Consider the following 26980-nt stretch of genomic DNA (forward strand, 5'->3'; position numbering starts at 1 on the left):
TACTACTCCCTTAGGTACGGTTCACAAATTGAGTTTATGATGATCAGCTTTTACTCACCCTAAAAAATGCATACAGAGTATAAATGAAAAAAAAATATAAAAATTTACCTTCCCACGAATGACAACATGTTCCTGACTATGAAGCAGTCTCCGTTCAAACTGAGTCAGTTCTCCTCTGATTTCCTCACCCACTTCGTTCTTGCCAATCTTCCTAGCAGCATAAGCTGAAAGCCTGAAATTTCAAAATTTGTATCTAAAAAAAATTGTTCCCATGGTAAAAAGATTTTTTTTATCTTGAACAATATTTTCTTTGAAACAATATCTTGTTTCTTTCCTTGAATTATTTCAGGGTTTTTTATTTGCATATTTATACATTCTGTAATACTGCCATATCTTTTTTTTAAATAAAACTGAGAGAATGGTAAAGCATACCTTAAAGCCTGCACTTCATGGCATCTTCTCCTGTTGAATAGTGTTATTCTGGTTAACGTCAATACAGCGAGTTTCCTGAAGTTACAGAAAGTACAGTCTTCCAAATCAATACTTGACAATTCTTTTTGAAGGTGCACTGACAGTTTTTTTACATCATCAGGAAGAGGTAGCTCTTTTACTTGATTAAACGAGCGTTCAATTAAAACATATCTTGCTAACTTTGTAACTCGAAGGCCCCACTGCATTGACATAAGTCTGAGGAAGTCTTGGGCTTCTTTTTGCTCATCATTATCTTCTTGTATGATTGCTTTGGCAAGTTTCGCATCAACCATTCTCTTTATATCATGCCCTAATTTTAAAGCATTGCTAGGGGCCTTTAAATCTTCTTCATCCTCTGCATGGCAGCACACTAAGGCTGCCTTTGTAACAACTTCAAAATACTTTGGTGCCAAATATTTACTCATTTCTAAAGTTGTGTTGGAAAGTTTTTGAGTGGCCTGTTTCAATTTTGCTGCTAAGCGCATCACTGAGCTGGTATAATATTTCCTCATTATCTCATTTCCCCTGTTACGCATCATCCACTGATTTCCTAGGTTTATTATCAGAGAGTCATGGCATGCAATTTCAGCTATATCATCGTTTTTCATTATAGGGAAAACTTCATTGACTAGAGCTTGAGATGCCTCTTCTGGTAACTTTCCCATGATAATATCAAATACCATCAAAGAGCGCTTTGAGGAATAGTTCTCGGATGAACACACATTCATATGTCTTTTCAAAGAGCGACAAACAATCCATCCATAACAATTAGGACATGGACCATATTGCGATATATCCACAGTTTTACCAGTGCCTTCATATGATGGATCTTCATCAGAATCTTCTTCAGTTTTATTAGATCTACGTAACACATAGATTTCTCCCTTTTTTTCTTTGAGTACTTTCACATTATGCTCATGAGCAGCTTTAAGGCGAAGCTTTGCAATCTTTTTCTTTCTTTCTTTCTCATTATGAATTTTTTTAATATCTTGGACAGCTTCTTCTTTTTCATGTTGCTTACTGAAAATATGGTGGGAAAAGTTTTTAGTAACCCTTGAACAGAATGGACAAGGATGTGTCATATCATACACACGATTTGTAACTTTGCATTTGCCTGTTTTTGTCAAGTGATTCTTTTTTACAGCAGAAATGTAAACATTTTTATAATTTATATCCCGAAACACATTTTCCTCTTCTTCATTTTCATCATTATCTGAAAATTCTGAGTCTACATTGTTTAGCTTTATCCTCTTTGCACTAAGCATAGGAAACACTTCAGACTGATCACTGTTCTCATTGTCATCAGATTCTAACACTTGTCTGATCCTTTTCCTGACAGGTGCTGGTGACCAATCACTGTCTACTTCATAAGGACTGTTATCAGAATTCTCAGATTCTGAAATCAACTTAGGCCTTTTCTTAACTTGTTCTTTTTTCCGTTCCCCACGGTTTCTTTTAAGCACAGATACATTAGCGAATTTATTGCCTTCATCATTTTTCTTCATTTCAAGGTTATTTGTTGAATGTTTATGCTGTTCTTCAATTAAAACAGTATATTCACAATTTTCTTGCACTTCGTTACTACAGCTCCCAAGGACTTTTTCAGCAGTGTTCCTTGCTTGCTCAGGTAGATCTGTGTCTGTATGTACAGCTTTGTTGATAACTTCCCCAGGTAAGGCTGTCCCTGGACTGTAGCACTGTAAGGCTTTCTCTGAGGCCTCTTTAGGAGAAGCTGTGTCTTTAGTAACCTTAGTTAAGGCTGTAGCTTCTTCAACTTTGGTTGTGTCTATAGCTTCTTCAACTTGGGTTGTGTCTATAGCTTCCACAACTTGGGCTGTGTCTATAAGATTCTGAAGTAGGGCTATGCCTAAAGCTACTTCAGATGTGGCTTTATCTGTAACTTCCTCGGTTATGGTTGTGTTTGTTAGTTTCTCAAATAAGACTGTATCTGAAGCTGAGTTGGGCATTACAGTGTCTGGGGTTTCTGGATCTTCATCAGGTAAGGGTCTTACTTCCTCAATTCTTGGAGAAAGTTTATGCTGTTCTTCAATTATAACAATGTATTCATAATTTTCATGAGCTTCATTACTACAGCTCCCAATGACTTTTTCAGCAGTGTTCCTTGCTTTCTCAGGTAGAACTGTGTTTGTATGTACAGCTTTGTCGGTAACTTCCCCAGGTAAGGCTGTCCCTGGACTGTAGCACTGTAAGGCTTTCTCTGAGGCCTCTTTAGGAGAAGCCGTGTCTTTAGTAACCTTAGTTAAGGCTGTAGCTTCTTCAACTTGGGTTGTGTCTATAGCTTCCAAAGCTTGGGCTGTGTCTATAAGAATCTGAAGTAGGGCTATGTCTACAGCTTCTTCAGATGTGGCTTTATCTGTAACTTCCTCGGTTATGGTTGTGTTTGTTAGTTTCTCAAATAAGACTGTATCTGAAGCTGAGTTGGGCATTACAGTGTCTGGGGTTTCTGGATCTTCATCAGGTAAGGGTCTTACTTCCTCAATTCTTGGAGAAGGTTTATGCTGTTCTTCAATTATAACAGTATATTCACAATTTTCTTGCACTTCGTTACTACAGCTCCCAATGACTTTTTCAGCAGTGTTCCTTGCTTGCTCAGGTAGAACTGTGTCTGTATGTACAGCTTTGTTGATAACTTCCCCAGGTAAGGCTGTCCCTGGACTGTAGCACTGTAAGGCTTTCTCTGAGGCCTCTTTAGGAGAAGCTGTGTCTTTAGTAACCTTAGTTAAGGCTGTAGCTTCTTCAACTTGGGCTGTGTCTATTGCTTCCACAACTTGGGCTGTGTCTATAAGATTCTGAAGTAGGGCTATGCCTAAAGCTTCATCAGATGTGGCTTTATCTGTAACTTCCTCGGTTATGGTTGTGTTTGTAAGTTTCTCAAATAAGACTGTATCTGAAGCTGAGTTGGGCATTACAGTGTCTGGGGTTTCTGGATTTTCATCAGGTAAGGGTCTTACTTCCTCAATTCTTGGAGAAAGTTTATGCTGTTCTTCAATTATAACAGTATATTCACAATGTTCTTGCACTTCATTACTACAGCTCCCAAGGACTTTTTCAGCAGTGTTCCTTGCTTGCTCAGGTAGAAATGTGTCTGTATGTACAGCTATGTTGATAACTTCACCAGGTAAGGCTGTCCCTTGACTGTAGCACTGTAAGGCTTTGTCTGAGGCCTCTTCAGGAGAAGCCGTGTCTTTAGTAACCTTAGTTAAGGCTGTAGCTTCTTCAACTTGGGTTGTGTCTATAGCTTCCACAACTTGGGCTGTGTTTATATGATTCTGAAGTAGGGCTTTGTCTATAGCTCCCTCAGTTATGGTTGTGTTAGTTAGTTTCTCAAATAAGACTGTATCTGAAGCTATGTTGGGCATGACAGTGTCTGGGGTTTCTGGATCTTCATTAGGTAATGGTCTTACTTCATCAGGTAAGGCAACATCTCTTGCTTTCTCCTGAGTTGGTGTGCCTACAAGTTCAAAGTTACTTTAGGTGAAAGTCACAAATAAAGAACCTGGAATACTCTTGTGTAAATAGCAAACAGACCTATCAAATTATACAAGAGGGCCCTAGATCGCTCACCTGACCCATCATTTCATTGTTCATTATATTAATAGAGATATTTTGTCCTATTATTCTGTAAAGGCTTTGTAAAAAATATCAATAATGCAAGTGTGTTTCTAGGAGACTTTGTAGGATAAATGTACAATTAATGACAAACTAGAGCAGGGTAAATTTTGATGGGACAATCTTTTTATAACTAATAAATAAATACACTCAAATGTGACATGCAAATTAAAATAGTTTGAAGGTTACTGTTTTGGACAACAAAAGTATTAAGCTTTTTTATACATTCTACATGGTAATAATAAATATGTATGTCATCTGATCCAAATTTTAAGTCTCTAAGTAAAGCAAGAATGCATTTGTGAAAAAAATGCTATGACACCGCACCATTAAAACAGAAGTAGATTTTTTTAAAAATAGGTATCCTGATAAGTTTGATGATGATTGAGACAAAAATGTGACCATAAGAGTCTTAAACTAATGTGGGCGGACGACCAACATTCAACAATCCTAAAAACTAAATGCTAATAATGCACTAAAACAACAATACCCACCTGTGATTAAACTTAAAGCAAGCAAAAGCTGTCATAGGAGCGAGCAGAATGGCAAACTTCTCAGATTTACATAACAATAATTATATCATTTGTTTTTCTCAGATTTACATAAAAATATATATTTTGATTACATATATCAAAATTAAAACTGAGAGGTTAAAAAAACAATAATTAGTAAAAAAACAACAAAAAAAACCCAACTTTGGAAGCCCTTCACCCAAGTAACAATTTGACAAGTTTTGTTGATATAGTTTACCCAGACACACACAAATACATCTGATTCAGTTTTTGCCACCATATGACAGAGGCTGCTGTGGCATAAAAATTGAAAGAAAAAAATGTGGAACACTTACAAGTTTGAAGTTGCCAAATAGCCCAATCCACATCGTCTAAAAAAGCGGCCAAGGATTCATGTTTCTTTTTCAGTATCTCTGAAAAAAAGAAACAAAGAATAAAATACAGGGCATTTTTTGTCACAATTGTGAAGGGGCCTGGGCCTGTTCATTTTGTGAAAAAAAGCGTGATGCTCCATGAAATTGTGAAAAAAAACCTGTAAATTGAGAACAGTAATGCATTTTTTTTCAGACTTGAATTGACTTCTATTTTGTTTTATTGACATGCTATTTCAAAGTTTAAGGTGTCTTTCTTTTGCATTTTTGAAAATTTCAATTATTTGATCAGAGACTGAGAGTATGTATCCTTTCTATTTTATCACCATGATCTGATTCGGTCATTTGTTCCGATAGTGGCGATCCCGTTTCATGGGACGAAGGTACAGGACAAGGTTTCTCAACTGCTCTTACCATTAATTATTTTACCATGATCGGATTCGATCATTTGTACCGATGATGGCGGTCGTTCAAGGTACAGGACACAATTCTGTATTAACCGAATCTGGTGGTAGCACTTCTGCCCAATTGTCTAGTTTTTGTTATTTTTTTATGCCGAAATTGAATAGATTTTGTTCTTGCGTTAAAGTATGAAGATATTCCACTTTAATTAAGGCCACCTTTAAAATATATCTGTTTGCTGTTGCCGACCAAAAGGTTGCAAGGAGTGGATCGTTATTGGTAAGAAGGCTTTTTTTTGATGATGTATGATTTTCACAGAACTCAAGTATATAATTATGCTTGGTTGTAGCAGATGAATTGTAAAAATATGGACATCATCATCATCAGCGATGACGAACCTGGCGATGACGAACCTGACATGTATTACACAGTCAAAAACAAAGACATATTCCATAGTAATCATAACACAAAATAAAATGACTTTGTAGGCATAAATTTAAGCGGTCAAATTACTGTTGTGACACAACTGATTCTGCTTAAATATTCCTGAATAACCTTGAAAAATTATATTTAATTTTTATACAACATGGCAGTATTTCAAAGACAATTTTTGCGATATTTTCCTTCAATTCTATTTTGGTTTTCTGGGCGATTTTTTTTTTTGGCAGCCTACCTTAAATGTGGCCTAATTACACAGTTACAGAAATCAATGAAAATAATATAATTTAACCTTCAGGGCCTTTAATGATCCAAGGTAAAATTTGGCTTGACATAAATGACAGTTGTATCCAAAGAATATAATATATTGTATATAAATGACATCAAACAAAATTATAGCCACTTCAGCAAACAAATAAGAAAATTTCAATAATTTGACCTGTAAGGTAGAAACAAATTCAAGAGGATTTTTTTTTACAATAATTGTCATGGTATTAGAAGTTGCTGGAACCGAGAATAAAGACAGTCATTTTTTTCGTATATTTTATAGCCTTTACCAGCAGCTGTTTCCCCCAGTAAACAGGCTGTTTCCCCTAGCCAATGCTATATTTTCCCTTAAATAGTGCCATGTTTTTCCCTTAGACATAAAATAAGTCTGTAACTGCAAGAACACAATTCAAACAAGATATGTTTGTAAAACATGTATGCCCCCTATCAGCAGCCAATTATTCATGTGATAAGGTAATTATGCATGACTTCTGACCCAGTGATCAAACAATTAATAAGGGTTATCAAGTATCTACTGGTCATGACCTTGACCTTTGACCCCTTGACCCAAAACTCAATAGGGGTCATCTGCTGGTCAAGACAAATCATCATACAAAGTTTGAAGTTCCTAGGCCTAAGCGTTTTTACTTAATTGATCAGAAACCGTTTTTACTTACAAGGTCAATGTGACCTTGACCTTTGACCCCTTGACCCCAAAATCAATAGGGGTCATTTGCTGGTCATGACTAATCACCATGCCAAGTTTGAAGTTCCTAGGCCTAAGGGTTGTTTTATTATTGATCCGAAACCGTTTTAACATACAAGGTCAATGTGACCTTGACCTTTGACCCCAAAATCAATAGGGGTCATCTGCTGATCATGACCAATCATTATGCCAAGTTTGAAGTTCCTAGGCCCAAGTGTTCTTTAGTTATTGATCAGAAACCGTTTTTACTTACAAGGTCAATGGGACCTTGACCTTTGACCCCTTGATCCCAAAATCGAAAGGGGTAATCTGCTGGTCATGAAAAATCACCATACCAAGTTTGAAGTTCCTAGGCCTAAGCGTTCTTAAGTTATTGATCAGAAACCGTTTTTACTTACAAGGTCGATGTGACCTTGACCTTTGACCCCTTGACCCAAAACTCAATAGGGGTCATCTGCTGGTCACCACCAATCATCATACAAAGTTTGAAGTTCCTAGGCCTAAGCGTTTTTAGTTAATTGATCAGAAACCGTTTTAACCTACAAGGTCAATGTTACATGACCTTTGACCCCTTGACCCTAAAAACAATAGGTCATCTGCTGGTCATGACCAATCACCATACCAAGTTTGAAGTTCCTAGGCCTAAGGGTTCTTAAGTTATTGATCGGAAAGCATTTTTACCTACAAGGTCAATGTGACCTTTCCCTTTGACCCCTTAACCCCAAAATCAGTAGGGGTCATCTGCTGGTCATGACCAATCACCATACCAAGTTTGAAGTTCCTAGGCCTAAGGGTTCTTTAGTTATTGATCGGAAACTGCTTTTACCTAAGAGGTCAATGTGACCTTGACCTTTGACCCCTTGACCCCAAAATCAATAGGGGTCATCTACTGATCATGACCAATCACCATACCAAGTTTGAAGTTCCTAGGCCTAAGGGTTCTTTAGTTATTGATCCGAAACTGTTTTTACCTAAGAGGTCAATGTGACCTTGACCTTTGACCCCTTGACCCCAAAATCAATAGGGGTCATCTACTGATCATGACCAATCACCATATCAAGTTTGTAGTCCCTAGGCCTAAGGGTTCTTTCGTTATTGATCGGAAACCATTTTTACGTACAAGGTCAATGTGACCTTGACCTTTACCCCTTAACTCCAAAATCAATAGGGGTCATCTACTGATCATGACCAATCACCATATCAAGTTTGAAGTCCCTAGGCCTAAGGGTTCTTTCGTTATTGATCGGAAACTGTTTTTACCTACAAGGTCAATGTGACCTTGACCTTTGACCACTTAACCCCAAAATCAATAGGGGTCATCTGCTGGTCATAACCAATCACCATACCAAGTTTGAAGTTCCTAGGCCTAAGGGTTCTTTTGTTATTGATCGGAAACCGTTTTTACCCAAGAGGTCAATGTGACCTTGACCTTTGACCCCTTGACCCCAAAATCGTTAGGGGTCATCAACTGATCATGACCAATCACCATACCAAGTTTGAAGTTCCTAGGCCTTAGGGTTCTTTACTTATTGATCAGAAACTGTTTTTGCTTACAAGGTCAATGTGACCTTGACCTTTGACCCCTTGACCCCAAAATCAATAGGGGTCATCTACTGATCATGACAAATCACCATACCAAGTTTGAAGTTCCTAGGCCTTAAGGTTCTTTAGTTATTGATCGGAAACCGTTTTTGCTTACAAGGTCAATGTGACCTTGACCTTTGACCCCTTGACCCCAAAATCAATAGGGGTCATCTACTGATCATGACAAATCACCATACCAAGTTTGAAGTTCCTAGGCCTTAAGGTTCTTTAGTTATTGATCGGAAACCGTTTTTGCTTACAAGGTCAATGTGACCTTGACCTTTGACCCCTTGACCCCAAAATCAATAGGGGTCATCTACTGATCATGACAAATCACCATACCAAGTTTGAAGTTCCTAGGCCTTAAGGTTCTTTAGTTATTGATTGGAAACCGTTTTTTGCTTACAAGGTCAATGTGACCATGACCTTTGACCCCTTGACCCCAAAATCAATAGGGGTCATCTACTGATCATGACAAATCACCATACCAAGTTTGAAGTTCCTAGGCCTTAAGGTTCTTTAGTTATTGATCGGAAACCGTTTTTGCTTACAAGGTCAATGTGACCTTGACCTTTGACCCTTGACCCCAAAATCAATAAGGGTCATCTACTGATCATGACAAATCACCATACCAAGTTTGAAGTTCCTAGGCCTTAAGGTTCTTTAGTTATTGATCGGAAACCGTTTTTGCTTACAAGGTCAATGTGACCTTGACCTTTGACCCCTTGACCCCAAAATCAATAGGGGTCATCTACTGATCATGACAAATCACCATACCAAGTTTGAAGTTCCTAGGCCTTAAGGTTCTTTAGTTATTGATCGGAAACCGTTTTTGCTTACAAGGTCAATGTGACCTTGACCTTTGACCCTTGACCCCAAAATCAATAGGGGTCATCTACTGATCATGACAAATCACCATACCAAGTTTGAAGTTCCTAGGCCTTAAGGTTCTTTAGTTATTGATCGGAAACCGTTTTTGCTTACAAGGTCAATGTGACCTTGACCTTTGACCCCTTGACCCCAAAATCAATAGGGGTCATCTACTGATCATGACAAATCACCATACCAAGTTTGAAGTTCCTAGGCCTTAAGGTTCTTTAGTTATTGATCGGAAACCGTTTTTGCTTACAAGGTCAATGTGACCTTGACCTTTGACCCCTTGACCCCAAAATCAATAGGGGTCATCTACTTGTCATGACCAATCACCATACCAAGTTTGAAGTTCCTAGGCCTAAGGGTTCTTTAGTTATCAATCGGAAACCATTTGGTCTACGGACCGACGGACCGACGGACCGACGGACCGACGGACCGACAAGTGCAAAGCAATATACCCCCTTTTTTTCAAAAGGGGGCATAATTACCAAATAAATAGCTCTGAGAAAAATTAAAAATTTGTGATGGAAAATTTATTTTAAAATAATGGATCTGATAAATAATGTCACTTGTTTTTAATTTCAGAATTTTCCTTTATTGATTAAAGGCCCATTAGGCCACAAAAATGCTGCCATTCTCATTATTCAAAAAGCCTTTGTTTTTTATGTCTTGTCGGTTTTCAAAAATAACTTTCTTGGATACATTCTTTTGCTTTTATAAATTTATTGCTTCATCGTAATAAGTATATATTTATAGTGTCTGAATTAGTACTTTGTATGGCAGTCAAAATACTACTTTGTTTACAATTGCTACTTTTTTGACAAATACTGTCACATTCAGGCTTCTCTCTTTAAGTTATAAGCATTTAACTTACTATAAAACAATTGTTCCAATGTTATAAAAGACATTTTTGCAATTCTAAACAGTGAAAAATTAATTTGCTTCTAAGACCTTGTGTGCCTTAGATTGTGATATATTTTCGCCGTAAGAAAGCCTGTTTTGATAATTTCAACAAAAATCACTGCAACATAGTCTGTATCACACTGGCAATAATCATGCATTATTGATAAGGACAATTTATTGTAAATAGTACAGAAAATGAAACAAACATGAACAAACTTAATTTGGAAGGTCCAACAAAACAGTGAAATTGGCAAGGCCTAAAATAAGAAAATTGTGTTGTTTCCTTCCCAATAATAGGTGGGGTAGGTCAGATAAAATCATTTTAAACTTAAGAAACTTTTAAGTGTGATGGCAAACCCAATGAGCTGCCATTTTTGATACAAAGGGCAATAACAAAACCACACCCTATGACCTGGGTAACAACACTAAATAGCAAAATTATATTTAGAGATTGCTAATTTAGATAAGGTTACATGACCTTTACAACACAATTTCTTTTTTTAGGCCTTAGGATGTATCTCACTTAGATATCTGGTCAATCCAAGTACCAATAAAATTTGTTTTTGCAAGGTCATTAGAGAATACAAAGGAAACATTCTTAGCATGTTTTTGATGCCAAATTATCATAAATGATGAAATATTTTATTTCTTCCAGCTAGTGAGATACTTCCTTACTCAGTAAAGCAACTATTACAACACACTAGAGCTCCCTTCTTACCAGTGAAATTTTACAACATTTACTTTAAGAGAATGCAACTTATTTGAAGTTTGAAAATGTATCATGTCTCAAGACAACAATGATTTTATGCATACAAGGTCATGATGGCTATTTCTTAACCAAATACAAACTACATCCCCCAAGAAAATTTCTTCAAAATCACCAAATTTTCACCCAGTTTTAAACTTACTCCCGTTAATTCTATTCCCATGTCAGTTTTTGTGGCACAATTTGTCATTGAATGGTGCTAACTTCCCCAAAAAGTTGAAGGCCAGGGCTACATCCCAAAGCCTAATAAAAAAAAACCTGCAGGGAAAATTTTTGCAAGAAATAGAGTAACACAAAATAAGGAAGCAATAGTGTTTTAGATATAAAATAAATAAACATGATTTGGTAAAAAATCAACTTTTCAACATTTTGAAACAAATATTACTTTCTGCAGCAGATTTCCATTTATCAATGTTGTTAAGTTGAAATTCTTCAACTTGTGTACTGTTTTTCAAATTAAGCCTGTAATCAAATATAGTGCAAAGTTTTGTATCTAAGTATGCAATGAGTAATTATCAATAAATGAATCATAATGCATATATCCCTGACCTATTTAATTCTTATTACCAGATTTGTGGATACAATAACAATTTCACCACAACCTATTTGTTAAAGAGCACATGTCAATGTTTGTGGTTAAATCTATTGTTATTCAAATAAAAGGTCAGAGAAAGGATCTATCAAAACCCAGAAAATTTAATGCTTTTATTTTGTGTCTCAAAATCAATCTTTTTTTTTTTTTGGTATTTGTTTATCGCTTCCAATAAGTTACCTTAACTGACTTCTTCTGTTATTTTTAGGCAAATTGTACACTAATATATAATGCAGTGTCTAAAAATTTGGGGGTCAAGGTCATATTATATGTTTTGAATAGCATAATAATCAATGGAGGTTTTAAAAATATGACATCAAGGTAAGACCAATGTCACAGCATGTTGCACTAAATTCAATGGTGATATGCCTATATCTGAAAACTATAACTTGCATGAAAAAATGGGTCTCGTGTTATGTGACAAATGATTTTTGAAGCAAAATCATTTTTATTGAAATCTTCAGTTTAAAACAAGAACATGTCAGACTGCCTTCAGAAGTTTCTCACTTAAGCACCCTGAGGAAGTAACTAAATCTGATTAAATGTTATGTGTATCAATAAAGGGCCAATTTATAAAGTAAAAAAAGACATATCATATATTAAACTTACCAGGCACGATCAGAATTGCAGTAAACAAGTGGCAAAGTCACAACTTTTACTGGCCATCTCATTGTCTTAGGTATGCCTTGCAGTTGGGCCCATATCATACACCCTGTCAAAGAATCTGGTCTGAAAGAGTAATCAATCAACATCAGAAGGATGTGCAAACACACAATAAAATAACAATAATTTAATGGAGTTTCTTGATGAAACCATACACTTACTTTAGAAAAAATGTAATGGATAAAAAGGGCAAAATACATTTTTTAAAAATGAAGTTTTCTTGTGTAACCCCACACATATTATGGACAAACATTGTTACCCCCATACATGAAGGACATATGTCCACATTTTATGGGGTTGACATTTTTTGTCTGTAATGTATTTGTGGTTTCATCAGAAAACTTCATGTTGAATAATTTTATTTTGTCTATTAGTGGGGTTATTAGGACAAAAATGTTAGCCTCACATACTATGGACATATAACCCCACAACCTATAGACAAAAAAGTCAAAATTAATAATTTAAAATGAAGTTGTCTTATTAAACCCCACTCTCATGGACAAAAATGTAAGCCCCACATACTATGGACATATAACCCCACAACTATATAGACAAAAAAGTCAAAATTAATCATTTAAAATGAAGTTGTCTTATTAAACCCCACACTCATGGACAAAAATGTAAGCCCCACACACTATGGACATATAACCCCACAACTATATAGACAAAAAAGTCAAAATTAATCATTTAAAATGAAGTTGTCTTATTAAACCCCACTCTAATGGACAAAAATGTAAGCCCCACACACTATGGACATATAACCCCACAACTATATAGACAAAAAAGTCAAAATAAATCATTTAAAATGAAATTTTCCTATTAAACCCCACACTCATGGACAAAAATGTAAGCCCCACATACTATGGACATATAACCCCACAACTATATCGACAAAAAAGTCAAATTAATCATTTAAAATGAAGTTGTCTTATTAAACCCCACACTCATGGACAAAAATGTAAGCCCCACACACTATGGACATAATTTTTAACCCCACAACTATATAGACAAAAAAGTCAAAATTAATCATTTAAAATGAAGTTGTCTTATTAAACCCCACACTCATGGACAAAAATGTAAGCCCCACACACTATGGACATATAACCCCACAACTATATAGACAAAAAAGTCAAAATAAACCATTTAAAATGAAATTTTCTTATTAAACCCCACACTCATGGACAAAAATGTAAGCCCCACACACTATGGACATATAACCCCACAACCTATAGACAAAAAAGTCAAAATAAATCATTTAAAATGAAATTTTCTTATTAAACCCCACACTCATGGACAAAAAAGTAAGCCCCACACACTATGGACATATAACCCCACAACTATATAGACAAAAAAGTCAAAATTAATCATTTAAAATGAAATTTTCTTATTAAACCCCACACTCATGGACAAAAATGTTAGCCCCACATACTATGGACATTTAACCCCACAACCTATAGACAAAAAAGTCAAAATAAATCATTTAAAATGAAATTTTCTTATTAAACCCCACACTCATGGACAAAAATGTAAGCCCGACACACTATGGACATATAACCCCACAACCTATAGACAAAAAAGTCAAAATTAATCATTTAAAATGAAATTTTCTTATTAAACACCACACTCATGGACAAAAATGTAAGCCCGACACACTATGGACATTTAACCCCACAACCTATAGACAAAAAAGTCAAAATTAATAATTTAAAATGAAGTTGTCTTATTAAACCCCACACTCATGGAAAAAAATGTAAGCCCCACATACTATGGACATATAACCCCACAACTATATAGACAAAAAAGTCAAAAGAATAATTTAAAATGAAATTTTCTTATTAAACCCCACACTCATAGACAAAAATGTAAGCCCCACATACTATGGACATATAACCCCAAAACTATATAAACAAAAAAGTCAAAATTAATCATTAAAATTGAAGTTTTCTTATTAAACCCCAAACTTACAGACAAAAATGTTAACCCCCACACTTTGGACATACACCGCCCCCACAACAAAAAGTCAAATAAATTTTTCAAAATGAATTTTTATGATGAACCCCACAATTATAACTAAATTGTTAGCCCGCACATTATGGACATATACCCCCCACAAACCTATAGACAAACAAGAGCTGTCACCGGAGACAGCAAAGTTAAAATACTGGACACAGTACTTAAGGAAGACAAAAAAAAATCTATTATGTATTAAAGATCAGCTAAAATACTGGACACAGTACTTAAGGAAGACAAAAAAAAATCTATTATGTATTAAAGATACAGAGTTTTGTGATTAATATTGTTACTGTGTGTATACCACACTTGCAAAAAATTATATATGTCATATAATTATGCAAATAAAACAATAAAACAAGAATATGTTAAATGTTTACTGCAAATATTTGTGCGCATGTTATATTTAATCAATAAATTCTATGCATTTATTTCTTATTGGAAAATTTGACTTCATAGAAAATTAATTTCTTATTACCTCCCTTTATTCACATGAAATGTTAATTTGGGTAATATCTTTATAATAATGCTTATTTGAAACTTAATAATATTGACCAGATCTTAAAATTAAGCATCATATTTTATTAGGCTGGATCAATATCGGTAAATCGGTATTTTTCGATTTCCGTTTTTTCAATACGGTACGGTTATGGTTTTAGCTATACCGATAACAAGGAGACAACCTAATAAATATGTAACTTATAAACATGATGGCTTTACATTAAAATTATCATCTTTAATATGTCCGCACGAAAGTCAAAAGTGTGGATTTTCTTCTAAGTAAATGTTAAGAAAGGCCCTATGCAATATTTGAAAGGCGGCATTTGATTAGTTCAGGTGGAACAACGGAATGTGTCAATACACAAAATGACGGATAAATCGTGACAAAAACTTATCCGGCCATTCAAATCTCCTATTTCTAACACTGGTTAAAAAATACTTTTCAGGTCGGCAGTAGTATGTATTAGACCAACATTTTACTTGTAATTTAATCCAACACATCTTGTAAAACACATAAAATCCTATAAAATTTTATTGATTTTCCAAGATGTAGTTTGCTAACTAAAATAATGTGACTGCGCGAAGACGTAGCTAAAACACCGTTTTCCCGGTACGTTACGGAATTACGAACACCATGCAACATCATTACATTATATTTATATTTTTATTGTTAATTTTTTAAACCGTTTAAGATGAAGAAAACATGATTTGTTAGAAAATTTTTCAATGTTTCAATACTTTCTCAGCGTATATATTTCAAATTCTACAAAATTTGATTTTATTATAAAGATCTTATAATTTAGAACAGTTGACTGTAGACAGTACTAGACTCCTGTCATAATAAATAGTGATGTTTTAATTATTTTCTGTGTTAACTTTTCCTAGTATTTACATAATTTATATTTTTGCATTGAATTATTTCTCTACAAAGCTTTTTTTTTTTTTCAAAATAATTGTTTTTATCTAAAAAAAGGGGGCCATCCATGTCATTTTTCAAAAAATTTATCTCAAATGTACTAATTAGGTACCTATGCACCTGCTCTGTATTATATATCATCATTAACAAAAGTCAAAAATCTAAAACAGATATCAGAAAGATTCAATAATATTTCACCAGGGAATCTATGAAATGTAAATAGTACTTTTAATAAGTACATCCTAACAATGAAGCATCATTGTACTGTATCGTCAATACGTATTGTGTATCGTTGGTCTGTATCGCAATACGTATCGTATCGAAAATTTCTGATCAATACCCAGCCCTAATATTTATGACATTAAACCATGAAAAAAATGTGTTACAGGATCTTTAAGTTATAGAAAAAAATATTTGTTAACATATTAACATAAATTCCAAGTTCAAGAGGGAATAATTTCGAAATAGTCAAGCAAAATATGATAATGAACATATAACCTAACAACCTAAGACAAAAGGTCAAATAATAAAATGCAGGTCACAGATAAAACCCCACACTTATGGACAAAAATGTTAACCCCATACACTATGGACATATAACCTTAAAACTTTATAGGCAAAAATTATTTAAAATGCAGTTCACTGATGAAACACACACTTATTATTGACAAAAAATGTAAACCCCATACACTGTGGACATATAGCCCCACAACTTGATAGACAAAACAGACAAAATTATTTAAAATGTAGTTCACTGATGAAACCCCACACTTATTATGGCAAAAATGTTAACCCCAAACACATATAACCCAGGGTTCATACAGACATTCAGTGCCAAAATTCAGGAACTTTTTAAGCATGTTTTTCCTTCAACCGTTAATTTTAAAGCCATTTTTGTTGAATACACATTTTCTGGCTACACTTTAAGTCACACTAAATTTTCTGCTACAAAAAAAAACAAGAACAAAGATCAACAAGGCAAAGGCAACGTTCACAGGACCCGGCCCCCAACACACTAAAAAAAACACACTTGTGACAGTCAAGTGCAATAAACAATTGTAATTAGGACACTAATAACCCAGACGGCCCCAAAAATGCCTGATTTAGTTTTTTTTCTTTCTTCAGTGGTTGTCATAATCAATCAGTCGCCTTTTTATCAACAATATTCTGTACGTAATTGCAGCAGGTGGGATAAAGCTGTTATATGGTTAAAATGTATTGTCACGACCTTGGACCCCAACATGACCATGTACTTCAAAACAACTGGTATTTGTGCTTGTTATATTGTGCAAATATAACGCAATATATAGGGGTTGAAGTGTACTGCAAATCAACTGGAGTTTGTGTTTGTTACATTGTGCAAACATATCAAAATTCATTGATTTTGTTACTTTACAAGATTGTTTTTGTCAACTGTGGATTTTACTGACACTTACATACATGTATATATTCTATAAACAGACATGCCACACAAACACGAACATTCAGTAATTTTTTATTGCATATGTTTCGGCTATATGCCTTCATCAGTGCAAAACATAATAATTTTTTTTCTTATATATATTCTATGTCATTCAATCATTTTCAAGCACATAAGCAGCAATTTAAGTACTTTTGAAAAGAGCAGTCAAATTAAAGGACTTTAAAGCACTTTTATCATTTGCAAGCACTTTAAAAAAAAGTACACAAATTTAAGCACTTTTTCAGGCTGTACCCCACCACTTTATGGGCCAAAAACCACAAAAAAAAAAATTACTCAAAATTCAATTTTCTGCAAAAACCCCACACTTATGGACAAAAAAAGTTAATCAAATACAAGTTGGACATAAAACCCCATAATGTCATAGACAAAAAAAAAGACAAAAATTATTTAAAGTAAATAAAGTTCACTGTTGAAACCCCACACTAATTATGGACAAAAAATGTTAACCCCATAAACTGCGGACATATAGCCCCACAACATGATAGACAAAAAACAAAATAAAATTAATTAAAATCAAGGTCACTGATGAAACACCACACTTATTATGGACAAAATTTGTAAACGTTATACACTGTGGAAATATAGCCCCACAACCTGATAGACAAAAAAAGTTCACTGATGAAACCCCACAAATTGTGACAATTATCATTGACAACAATGTTAACCCCATACATTATAGACATTTAACCCAAACACTTAAAGAAAAAAATGGAGGAAAAATTGGTTGGGAATATAATTAGTGTGTAAAATCAGATCGAATACTCCTACAGTCCCTTCGTAATTTAAAGTACTATTTAATGAAGTAAAGAGTAGAAAATAATAATTGTTTCCTGCACATAGTACATCCTGTAGAATGAGAGACTTTCAACATATTTTATAATGTCAGGGATTTCACACTGTCAATAACAGGCAAAAAAATATGCATTACAGTCTTCACGAAAAACTTTAAAAAGCAAAGGACATTCGGGCCAGTAAAATTTCAAATCTTACTGGACCTGGTGATTTTTATCCGGACCAAATACATAGATAGGTAATAAATTGATGGGTAAAGGAAAACACTTTATCATGCTTCCCTTGATAATTTTGAAAGAAGCATAATACTTCTTGTATTTTGGGCCATAATGTTGACAGCTTTGAAAAATTTATAAGGGACCAAATGTTTCAGGGCAAAAAAATTTACTAGAATTGAACATGAAAAAAGCAATTTTGCTTCAAACAAATCACTTTCACACAAAATATTTATTTTAAATCAAATAATCACAAAATCATAGCTAAATAATGACCATAATAAACAATGGTTTAATTTTCAGTAACTGTACGATGCGGTACGGAAAAATATCCAAAAAAAAAAATGGCGGCCTTTCATTACTTCCCAATACAATTTAGACATTCTCGCTGTATTTTTGGACATTTAGGACAGAATTATGTGTTTCATTTGCAAGAAGGCAAAAAGATCAATCTTTTTAGAGAACCCTGCTTCATTATTTTGATGAATTTTTCTTATAATTATTTTTTCATGGTCCAAAAATTCTAACTGGCCCGTTCGGACACCACCCAATTTTTGCAAAAATAATCACCGGGACCGTGCTAAAAATTAAGTGGCCTCGTGGGGCCTCGGACTGGCGTTAATTTCGAAGACTGCATTATAAAAGCAGGTACGTATATTAACATAATATACGTACCTGATAAAAGGCATACCATATATTTAAATAACATTTTTAACTTTTTTTGTAAGTACAAAAAATATAAATAGACAAAAGAAAAATTCACACATTCAAATATATACCTGTAGTTGGTTGTCTTTAAGGCAAGTTCTGCAAACTGTTGCCACTTATATTGACATTAATGTTATAAACTCAACAGAATGCCATTATTTCCTGAATTCTGATTGCTCATATATTTCAAACCCTACATTTCTTGGAGTATTTCAATTTTTTTAATGAATACTGAGATATAAAATCTACAGCCTTAATCCATTTTAAAGCATGTAGGACATTCATCAAATTTTAAGTTCCAAAAAACTGGTTTTGGACACACAATCAGCACTTCTATAGACCTAATTGGAGCCATGGTAATTTAAACTTCGTTCCAACGAATGGATAATACAATTAAAATTGTTATAAAATTACATGCGATTATAAACAGAAGTATTGGGGAAAAAAAAATTTCACAAAAATCAATTGCTTAAACTTTCATTTTTATTGCGTTATAGTTGTTAGGATAAACGGGAAAAAGGGGATCGAGTAAGCGTCACACTTGCATATTTAGCCCCGCCTATAAATGAAGCACGAAAAATTTCTTTATAAAGCGGGGGTTTTTTTATATCATGATTAAATAGACTATAAATCTGTGGAAATGTCAGTGTTACTTGTATGTAATGCAATTGTTTTAATCCCCCTAATAAATATACACGACATGTCTTAATAAATGGAAAAAAGCTTTCAAGTGTAAGTCGTGCAATAATGGTGCTTTCTTTCATAATGCCAAATGATTTAATTTCAGCATATGAACCATGTGAGGTATAAGTTAGAAATGAACTAAAAAGGATCATCTTGAAATAATACAATGTATACTTTTGTTCACATGAAAATATATTAAAAAACCAATATAACAGGACCCAGTTTTATACTATATATATTTCTCATTGAACGATACAACGCGTCAGTAAGATGACCATGTACCCATATACTATACTTTTCATTTGAACAGATATCAGCGGGTCACGTACTTGATGAACCAGGGGATCATCTACTTGTACACATAAAATAATTTTCATTGAACTGATATCATTGGATCACTAGGTGACCAGGCGATCATCTAGATATACACGTCCTCCTTTCTTATTATGGAAGGGATATAAGGGGATAACGTAAGATGCCAGGGGATCATCTAATTTTACATATGCTATAGTTTTTTATTGATCAGAAATAAGGGGATCACGTAAGATGACAGATCGGGGATCGTCTAGATGTGCATACAGTATTAAGATTCATTGAACAGATAATCAGGGGATCACGTAAGCTGACCAGGGGATAATTTAGATGTACATATACTATAGTATTCATTGAGCATGATATAAGGGGATCAATAAGATGACCAGGGGATCATCCACATTGTACATATACTCTTTCTAATTATGGAACGGATATATGGAGATCACGAAAGATGACATATTTACATTTACTATAGTATCCATTGTATAGAAATAAAGGGATCACGTAAAATGACAAAGGGATCGTTATATGTACATACACTATAGCATTCATTGAACAGAAAATAAAGTGATCACCGTGAGTATGAGCAGGGGATCATCTACATATACATTTATTCTTTCTTATTATGGAACAGATATATGGGTATCATGTAAGCAGACAAGGGGATCATCTAGATGTGCACATACAAAATATTTATTGAACAGAAATAAAGGGATACCGATCACGTTAGATGACAATGGTATCATCTTACATGTAAATTTATTCTTTCTTATTACGGAACAGATATATGGGTATCATGTAAGCTGACCAGGGGATCATCTATATGTACACATATTTAGAATTCATTGAACAGATATATGGAGATAACGTAATATGACAAGTGGGTCATCTAGATTTACATATACTTTATAGTTTTCATTGAACAAAGATATCAGGGTGATCACGTAGAAGTTGACCAGGGAATCATCTTAAATGTACATATACCGTACTTTTCATTGAACAGATATAAGGGGATCACGTAAGATGACCAGTGGGCCATCTAGATGTACATATACTATATTTGCATTGAACAGATATAAGTGGATCATGTAAGATGACCGGGGTTCATCTAATTTTACATATGCTATAGTTTTTATTGAACAGAAATAATTAAGGGGATCATGTAAGATGACAAGGGGATCGTCTAGATGTGCATATAGTATAAGATTCATTGAACAGATATCAGGGGATCACGTAAGATGACCAGGGATTATCTACATGTATCTACTCTTTCTAATGATGGAAAGGATATATGGAGATCACGAAAGATGAAAAGGGGATCAACTATATTTACATTTACTATAGTATCCATTGAACAGAAATAAAGGGGTCACGAAAATGAGCAGGGGATTATCTACATGTACATTTATTCTTTCTTATTATGGAACACATATATGGTTATCATGTAAGCTGTCAAGGGGATCATCTAAATGTACATGAACTCTTTCTTATTATGGAAGGGATATAAGGGGATAACGTAAGATGGCCAGGGGATCATTTAATTTTACATATGCTAATAGTTTCATTGAATAGAAATAAGGGATCTTGTAAGATGACAAAGGGGATCATCTAGATGTGCATATACTGTAAGAATCATTGAACAGATTATAAGGGGATCACATAAGATGACCAGGGGATTATCTACATGTATCTACTCTTTCTAATTATGGAAAGGATATATATGGAGATCACGAAATATGACAAGGGGATCAACTATATTTCATTTACTAATAGTATCCATTGAACAGAAATAAAGGGATCGCGAAAATGAGCAGGGGATCATCTACATGTACATTTATTCTTTATTTATTTATGGAACACATATATGGTTATCATGTAAGCTGTCAAGGGGATCAACTAAATGTACATGAACTCTTTCTTATTATGGAAGGGATATAAGGAATAACGTAAGATGACCAGGGGATCATCTAATTTTACATATGCTATAGTTTTCATTGAATAGAAATAAGGGGATCTTGGTAAGATGACTAAGGGGATCATCTAGATGTGCATATACTGTAAGCATCATTGAACAGATATAAGGGGCTCACATAAGATGACCAGGGGATCATCTACATGTACATATACTCTTTCTAATTATGGAACGGATATATAGAAATCACGAAAGATGACATCGGGTTAAACTATATCAAAAATTTACTATAGTATCCATTGAACAGAATAAAGGGATCACGTTAGATGACCAGGGGTTTCATTTTAGATGTACTTTATATGCTTTCATATTTTGGAGCAGATAAATGGGAATAATTTTAGCTGACCAGGGGATCATTCAGATTTACATATACTATAGTATTCATTAAATAGATCTAAGGAGATCACGTAAGATGACAAAAGGGTATCGTCTATATTACATATACTATAGCATTCATTGATTTGAAACATCTACTCTAGGTGATCCCTGGTCATTTTACGTGATCCCATCATATCTGTTCCAAAATGAAAAAAGAAAATGTACATCTACATGATATCCATGTAATCTAACGTGATCCCCTTATTTTCTGTTCAATGAAAACTATAGTATATGTACATCTGAATGATCCCCTGGTCATTTTATGTGATCCCCTTTATTTCTGTTCAATGAATACTATAGTATATGCACATCTAGACGATACCCTGGTCATTTTACGTGATCCCCTAACAATATGTTCCATAATGAAAAAGAGTTTATGTATATCTAGATAAATTCTAGTAATCTTAAGTGGATTTCATTATTTTCTGTTCAATGAAAAACTATAGTTACTGTATATTTTGCATCTAGATAATCCCCTGGTCATTTTATGTGATCTCTTTATATTTGATCCATAATGAAAAAGTGTAAATGTACATCTAGATAATCCTTGTAATGTTACGTGATCCCCTAATTTTCTGTTCAATGAAAACTATAGTATATTGTACATTCTACATGATCCCCTTGTCATTTATAACTAGCGATCCCCTCATATATGTTCCATAATGAAAAAGAGTATGTACATCTATATGATCTTCTGGTCGTCTTACCTGATCCCCCTTATTTTCTTTCTTCTTTAATGAAAACTAAAGTATGTGTTTATTTAGATGCACCTCTGGTCATCTCACGTGACCCCCTTATTTCTGTTTAATTAATACTAGTAGTATAATGTACATCTAGATGATACCCTTGTCATCTAACGTGATCCCTTTATTAAATGTATCTGTTCGATAATAAAAAATAAGAATATGTACATCTACATGATCCCCTTGTCATTTTTACGCGATCCCCTCATATCTGTTCAAGAATGAAAAAGCGTATGTACACATAGATGATCCCCTGGTCGTCTTATCTGATCTCCTTATTTCTTTCTGTTTAATGAAAACTAAAGTATGTGTTCATCTATATGATCCGCTGGGTCATCATACGTGATCCCCTTATTTCTTTTCAATGAATACTATAGTATATGTACATCTAGATGATCCCCTTGTCACCTTACGTGATCCCCTTTATTTCTGTTCAATGAATACTATTGTATATGTACATCTAGATGATACTATTGTCATCTTACGTGATCCCCTTATTTCTGTTCAATGAATACTATAGTATATGTACATCTAGATGATCCCCTTGTCACCTTACGTGATCCCCTTATTTCTGTTCAATGAAAAACTATAGTATATGTACATCTAGATGATGGCCCTTGTCACCTTACGTGATCCCCTTATTTCTGTTCAATGAGTACTATAGTATATGTACATCTAGATGATCCCCTTGTCATCTTACGTGATCCCCTTATTTCTGTTCAATGAATACTTATAGTATATGTACATCTAGACGATCCCCTTGTCACCTTACGTGATCCCCATATTTCTGTTCAATGAATACTATAGTATATGTACATCTAGATGATCCCCTTGTCACCTTACGTGATCCCCTTATTTCTGTTCAATGAATACTATAGTATATGTACATCTAGATGATACCATTGTCATCTTACGTGATCCCCTTATTTCTGTTCAATGAATACTATAATATATGTACATCTAGATGATCCCCTTGTCACCTTACGTGATCCCCTTATTTTCTGTTCAATTGCAATGAATACTATAGTATATGTACATCTAGATGATACCATTGTCATCTTACGTGTTCCCTTTATATCTGTTCAATGAAGTCTATAGTATATGTACATCTACATGAAATCCCCTTGTCATTTTACACGATCCCCTCATATATGTTCCATAATGAAAAAGAGTATGTACATCTATATGATCTCCTGGGTCGTCTTACCTGATCCCCTTATTTATTTCTCTTTAATGAAAACTAAAGTATGTGTTTATTTAGATGACCCACTGGTCATCTTACGTGATTCTCTTGTTTCAGTTTAATGAAAATTAAAGTATATGTATATCTAGATACCCTTGTCATCTTACGTGATCCCCTTATTAAATGTAATCTGTTCCATAATAAGAAATAGAATATGTACATCTACATGATCCCGTTTTCATTTTACGCGATCCCCTCATATCTGTTCCATAATGAAAAAGAGTATGTACACATAGATGATCTTCTGGTCGTCTTATCTGATCTCCTTATTTCTTTCTGTTTTTAATGAAAACTAAAGTAAGTGTTCATCTAGATGATCCACTGGTCATCTTACGTGATCTCTTTTTATTTCTTTCAATGATAACTATAGTATATGTACATCTAGATGATACTATTGTCATCGTACGTGATCCCCTTATTTCTGTTCAATGAATACTTTAGTATATGACATCTAGATGATCCCTTGTCACTTTACGTGATCCCCTTATTTCTGTTCAATGAATACTATACTATATATACATCTAGATGATCCCCTTGTCACCTTACGTGATCCCCTTATTTCTTTTCAAAATGAAATATCTATAGTATATGTACATTCTAGATGATACCATTGTCATCTTACGTGATCCCCTTATTTCTGTTCAATGCAGTCTATAGTATATGTACATCTACATGATCCCCATGTCATTTACGCGATCCCCTCATATATGTTCCATAATGAAAAAAGAGTTTGTACATCTATATGATCTCCTGGTAGTATATATGTACATGTAGATGATCCCCTTGTCACCTTACGTGATCCCTTATTTCTTTTCAATGAATACTATAGTATATGTTACATCTACATGATCCCATGTCATTTTTACGCGATCCCCTCATATATGTTCCATAATGAAAAAAGAGTTTGGTACATCTATATGATCTCCTGGTAGTATATATGTACATGGTAGATGATCCCCTTGTCACCTTACGTGATCCCCTTATTTCTTTTCAATGACTACTATAGTATATATACATCTAGATGATACCATTGTCATCTTACGTGATCCCTTTATTTCTGTTCAATGAAGTCTATAGTATATGTACATCTACATGATCCCCTTGTCATTTTACGCGATAGCCCTAGCATAGCTGTTCCAAAATGAAAAAGAGTATGTACATCTATATGATCTCCTTGTAGTATATGTACATCTAGATGATCCTCTTGTCACCTTACGTGATCCCCTTATTTCTTTTCAATGAATAGTATACTATATGTACATCTAGATGATACCATTGTCATCTTACGTGATCCCTTTATTTCTGTTCAATGAAGTCTATAGTATATGTACATCTACATGATCCCCTTGTCATTTTACGCGATACCCTCATAGCTGTTCCATAATGAAAAAGAGTATGTACATCTATATGATCTCCTGGTCATCGTAAGTGGGCCCCTTATTTCTTTTCTGTTCAATTAAAACTATATTAAATGTACATCTGCATGATCCCCTTGTCATCTACGTGATCCCCTTATCATCTTACGTGAGCCTTTATTTCTTTTCAATGAATACTATAGTATATGTACATCTAGATATTCCCTTGTATTCTTTACATGATCTCCTTACATCTGTTCCATAATAAAAAAAGAGTTTATGTACATATAGATGATTCCCTTATCATTTATTTGATCCCTCATATATGTTCCAGAATGACAAAGAGTATATATACATCTAGATGTCACCTGGTCATCTTACGTGATCCCCTTATTTCTGTTCAATGAAAACTATTGTATATTGTACATCTAGATGATCCCTTGGTCATTTTATTTGATCCCCTTACATCTGATATGTAATGAAAAAAAGTTTATGTACATCCAGATGATCTTGTAATCTTACGTGATCCCCTTATTTCTGTTCCATGAAAACTATAGTATATGTACATCTAGATAATCCCCTGGGCATCTTACGAGTTACCCTTATATCTGTTCCATAATAAAAATGTTTATATGTATTTCCCTCACATATGTTCTTTAAGAACTACAGTGTTTATACAGCTTAAAGACCAGATGACCCTTCTTCATATATATTCCATCACTACTAATGTATATTTACATCTAGATGATTCCCTGCTCATCTTATTTTAACCTCCTATGCATCTCTATAAAAACTAGTATATGTTCATGCAGATGATCTCTTGGTCCTCTAATAATGTGATTACTCATATATCTTTAATGAACATAAGTATACATTGTGTACAAGTGCATTCAGATGATCCTATAATAGTCTTACTTGATATCCTAACATAGGTTCATCTGCCTGATTAAATTATTAGGCATATGAATGAAAAACCATTATTCTACAGTTGTATGTCCTGAAGTTTAAAGCCTGTTTCCATTTTCTAGACATATGCATAAATTTATTAGGAGGATTAAGCATATGCATTATTTCACAGTGACGCTGTTGATGATTTCCATTAATTAAGTCTATTTTAATCAAGATGATAACGCTTTATAAGAAATTCGTGCTTTAATTTATAGGCGGGCTAAATATGCAAAGTGTACTCTTACTCGGTCCCTTTTACCGTTTACCAGTTTGTTAGCCAGTATTTCAAATTTTAACTGTTCAACACTACTCCACCCACTCTGAATTACATAAAGACGCGTTTTGAAAAAATGGCGCAGACGGAAGTAATTCACGGTTTGACCCGATATTTGTGACCCGGATGTAACATAAATATTTCCTAAAAGACACCACAAACCTTAATTGTACATAAAAATAACAGCACAAGCAAACTCTTACCTTGACAAGGCAGCCATTATTACACATGTGCATACGCCGGCGAAGTGCGCATGCTCAAAATT

General features: G+C 34.1%; 1 protein-coding gene across 5 annotated transcripts in view; it reads right to left on the bottom strand.

Moving 5' to 3' along the window:
- LOC132722776 (uncharacterized) overlaps positions 1-26978 on the bottom strand; it is a 34989-nt gene extending 8011 nt beyond the window's left edge. The window contains exons 1-6 of one of the 5 annotated variants that reach the window (XM_060707337.1): positions 26919-26974; positions 12125-12244; positions 11309-11385; positions 4949-5026; positions 433-3943; positions 109-232 (exon numbers count right to left, since the gene is read on the bottom strand). In XM_060707337.1, coding sequence (XP_060563320.1) covers positions 109-232; positions 433-3943; positions 4949-5026; positions 11309-11385; positions 12125-12244; positions 26919-26935 — 3927 coding nt within the window. In that variant the 5' untranslated portion in view covers positions 26936-26974. Of the gene's footprint in view, positions 1-108; positions 233-432; positions 3944-4948; positions 5027-11308; positions 11386-12124; positions 14158-26918 lie in introns of those variants that run through there. The other 4 variants (XM_060707338.1, XM_060707336.1, XM_060707339.1 and 1 more) reach the window with 4 other exon arrangements.
- Positions 26979-26980: the final 2 nt, after the last annotated feature.

Source organism: Ruditapes philippinarum, unplaced genomic scaffold, assembly GCF_026571515.1.
Source record: "Ruditapes philippinarum isolate M1 unplaced genomic scaffold, ASM2657151v2 ctg12116_1_1_1_1, whole genome shotgun sequence".
In the NCBI taxonomy this organism is placed as follows: domain Eukaryota; kingdom Metazoa; phylum Mollusca; class Bivalvia; order Venerida; family Veneridae; genus Ruditapes; species Ruditapes philippinarum.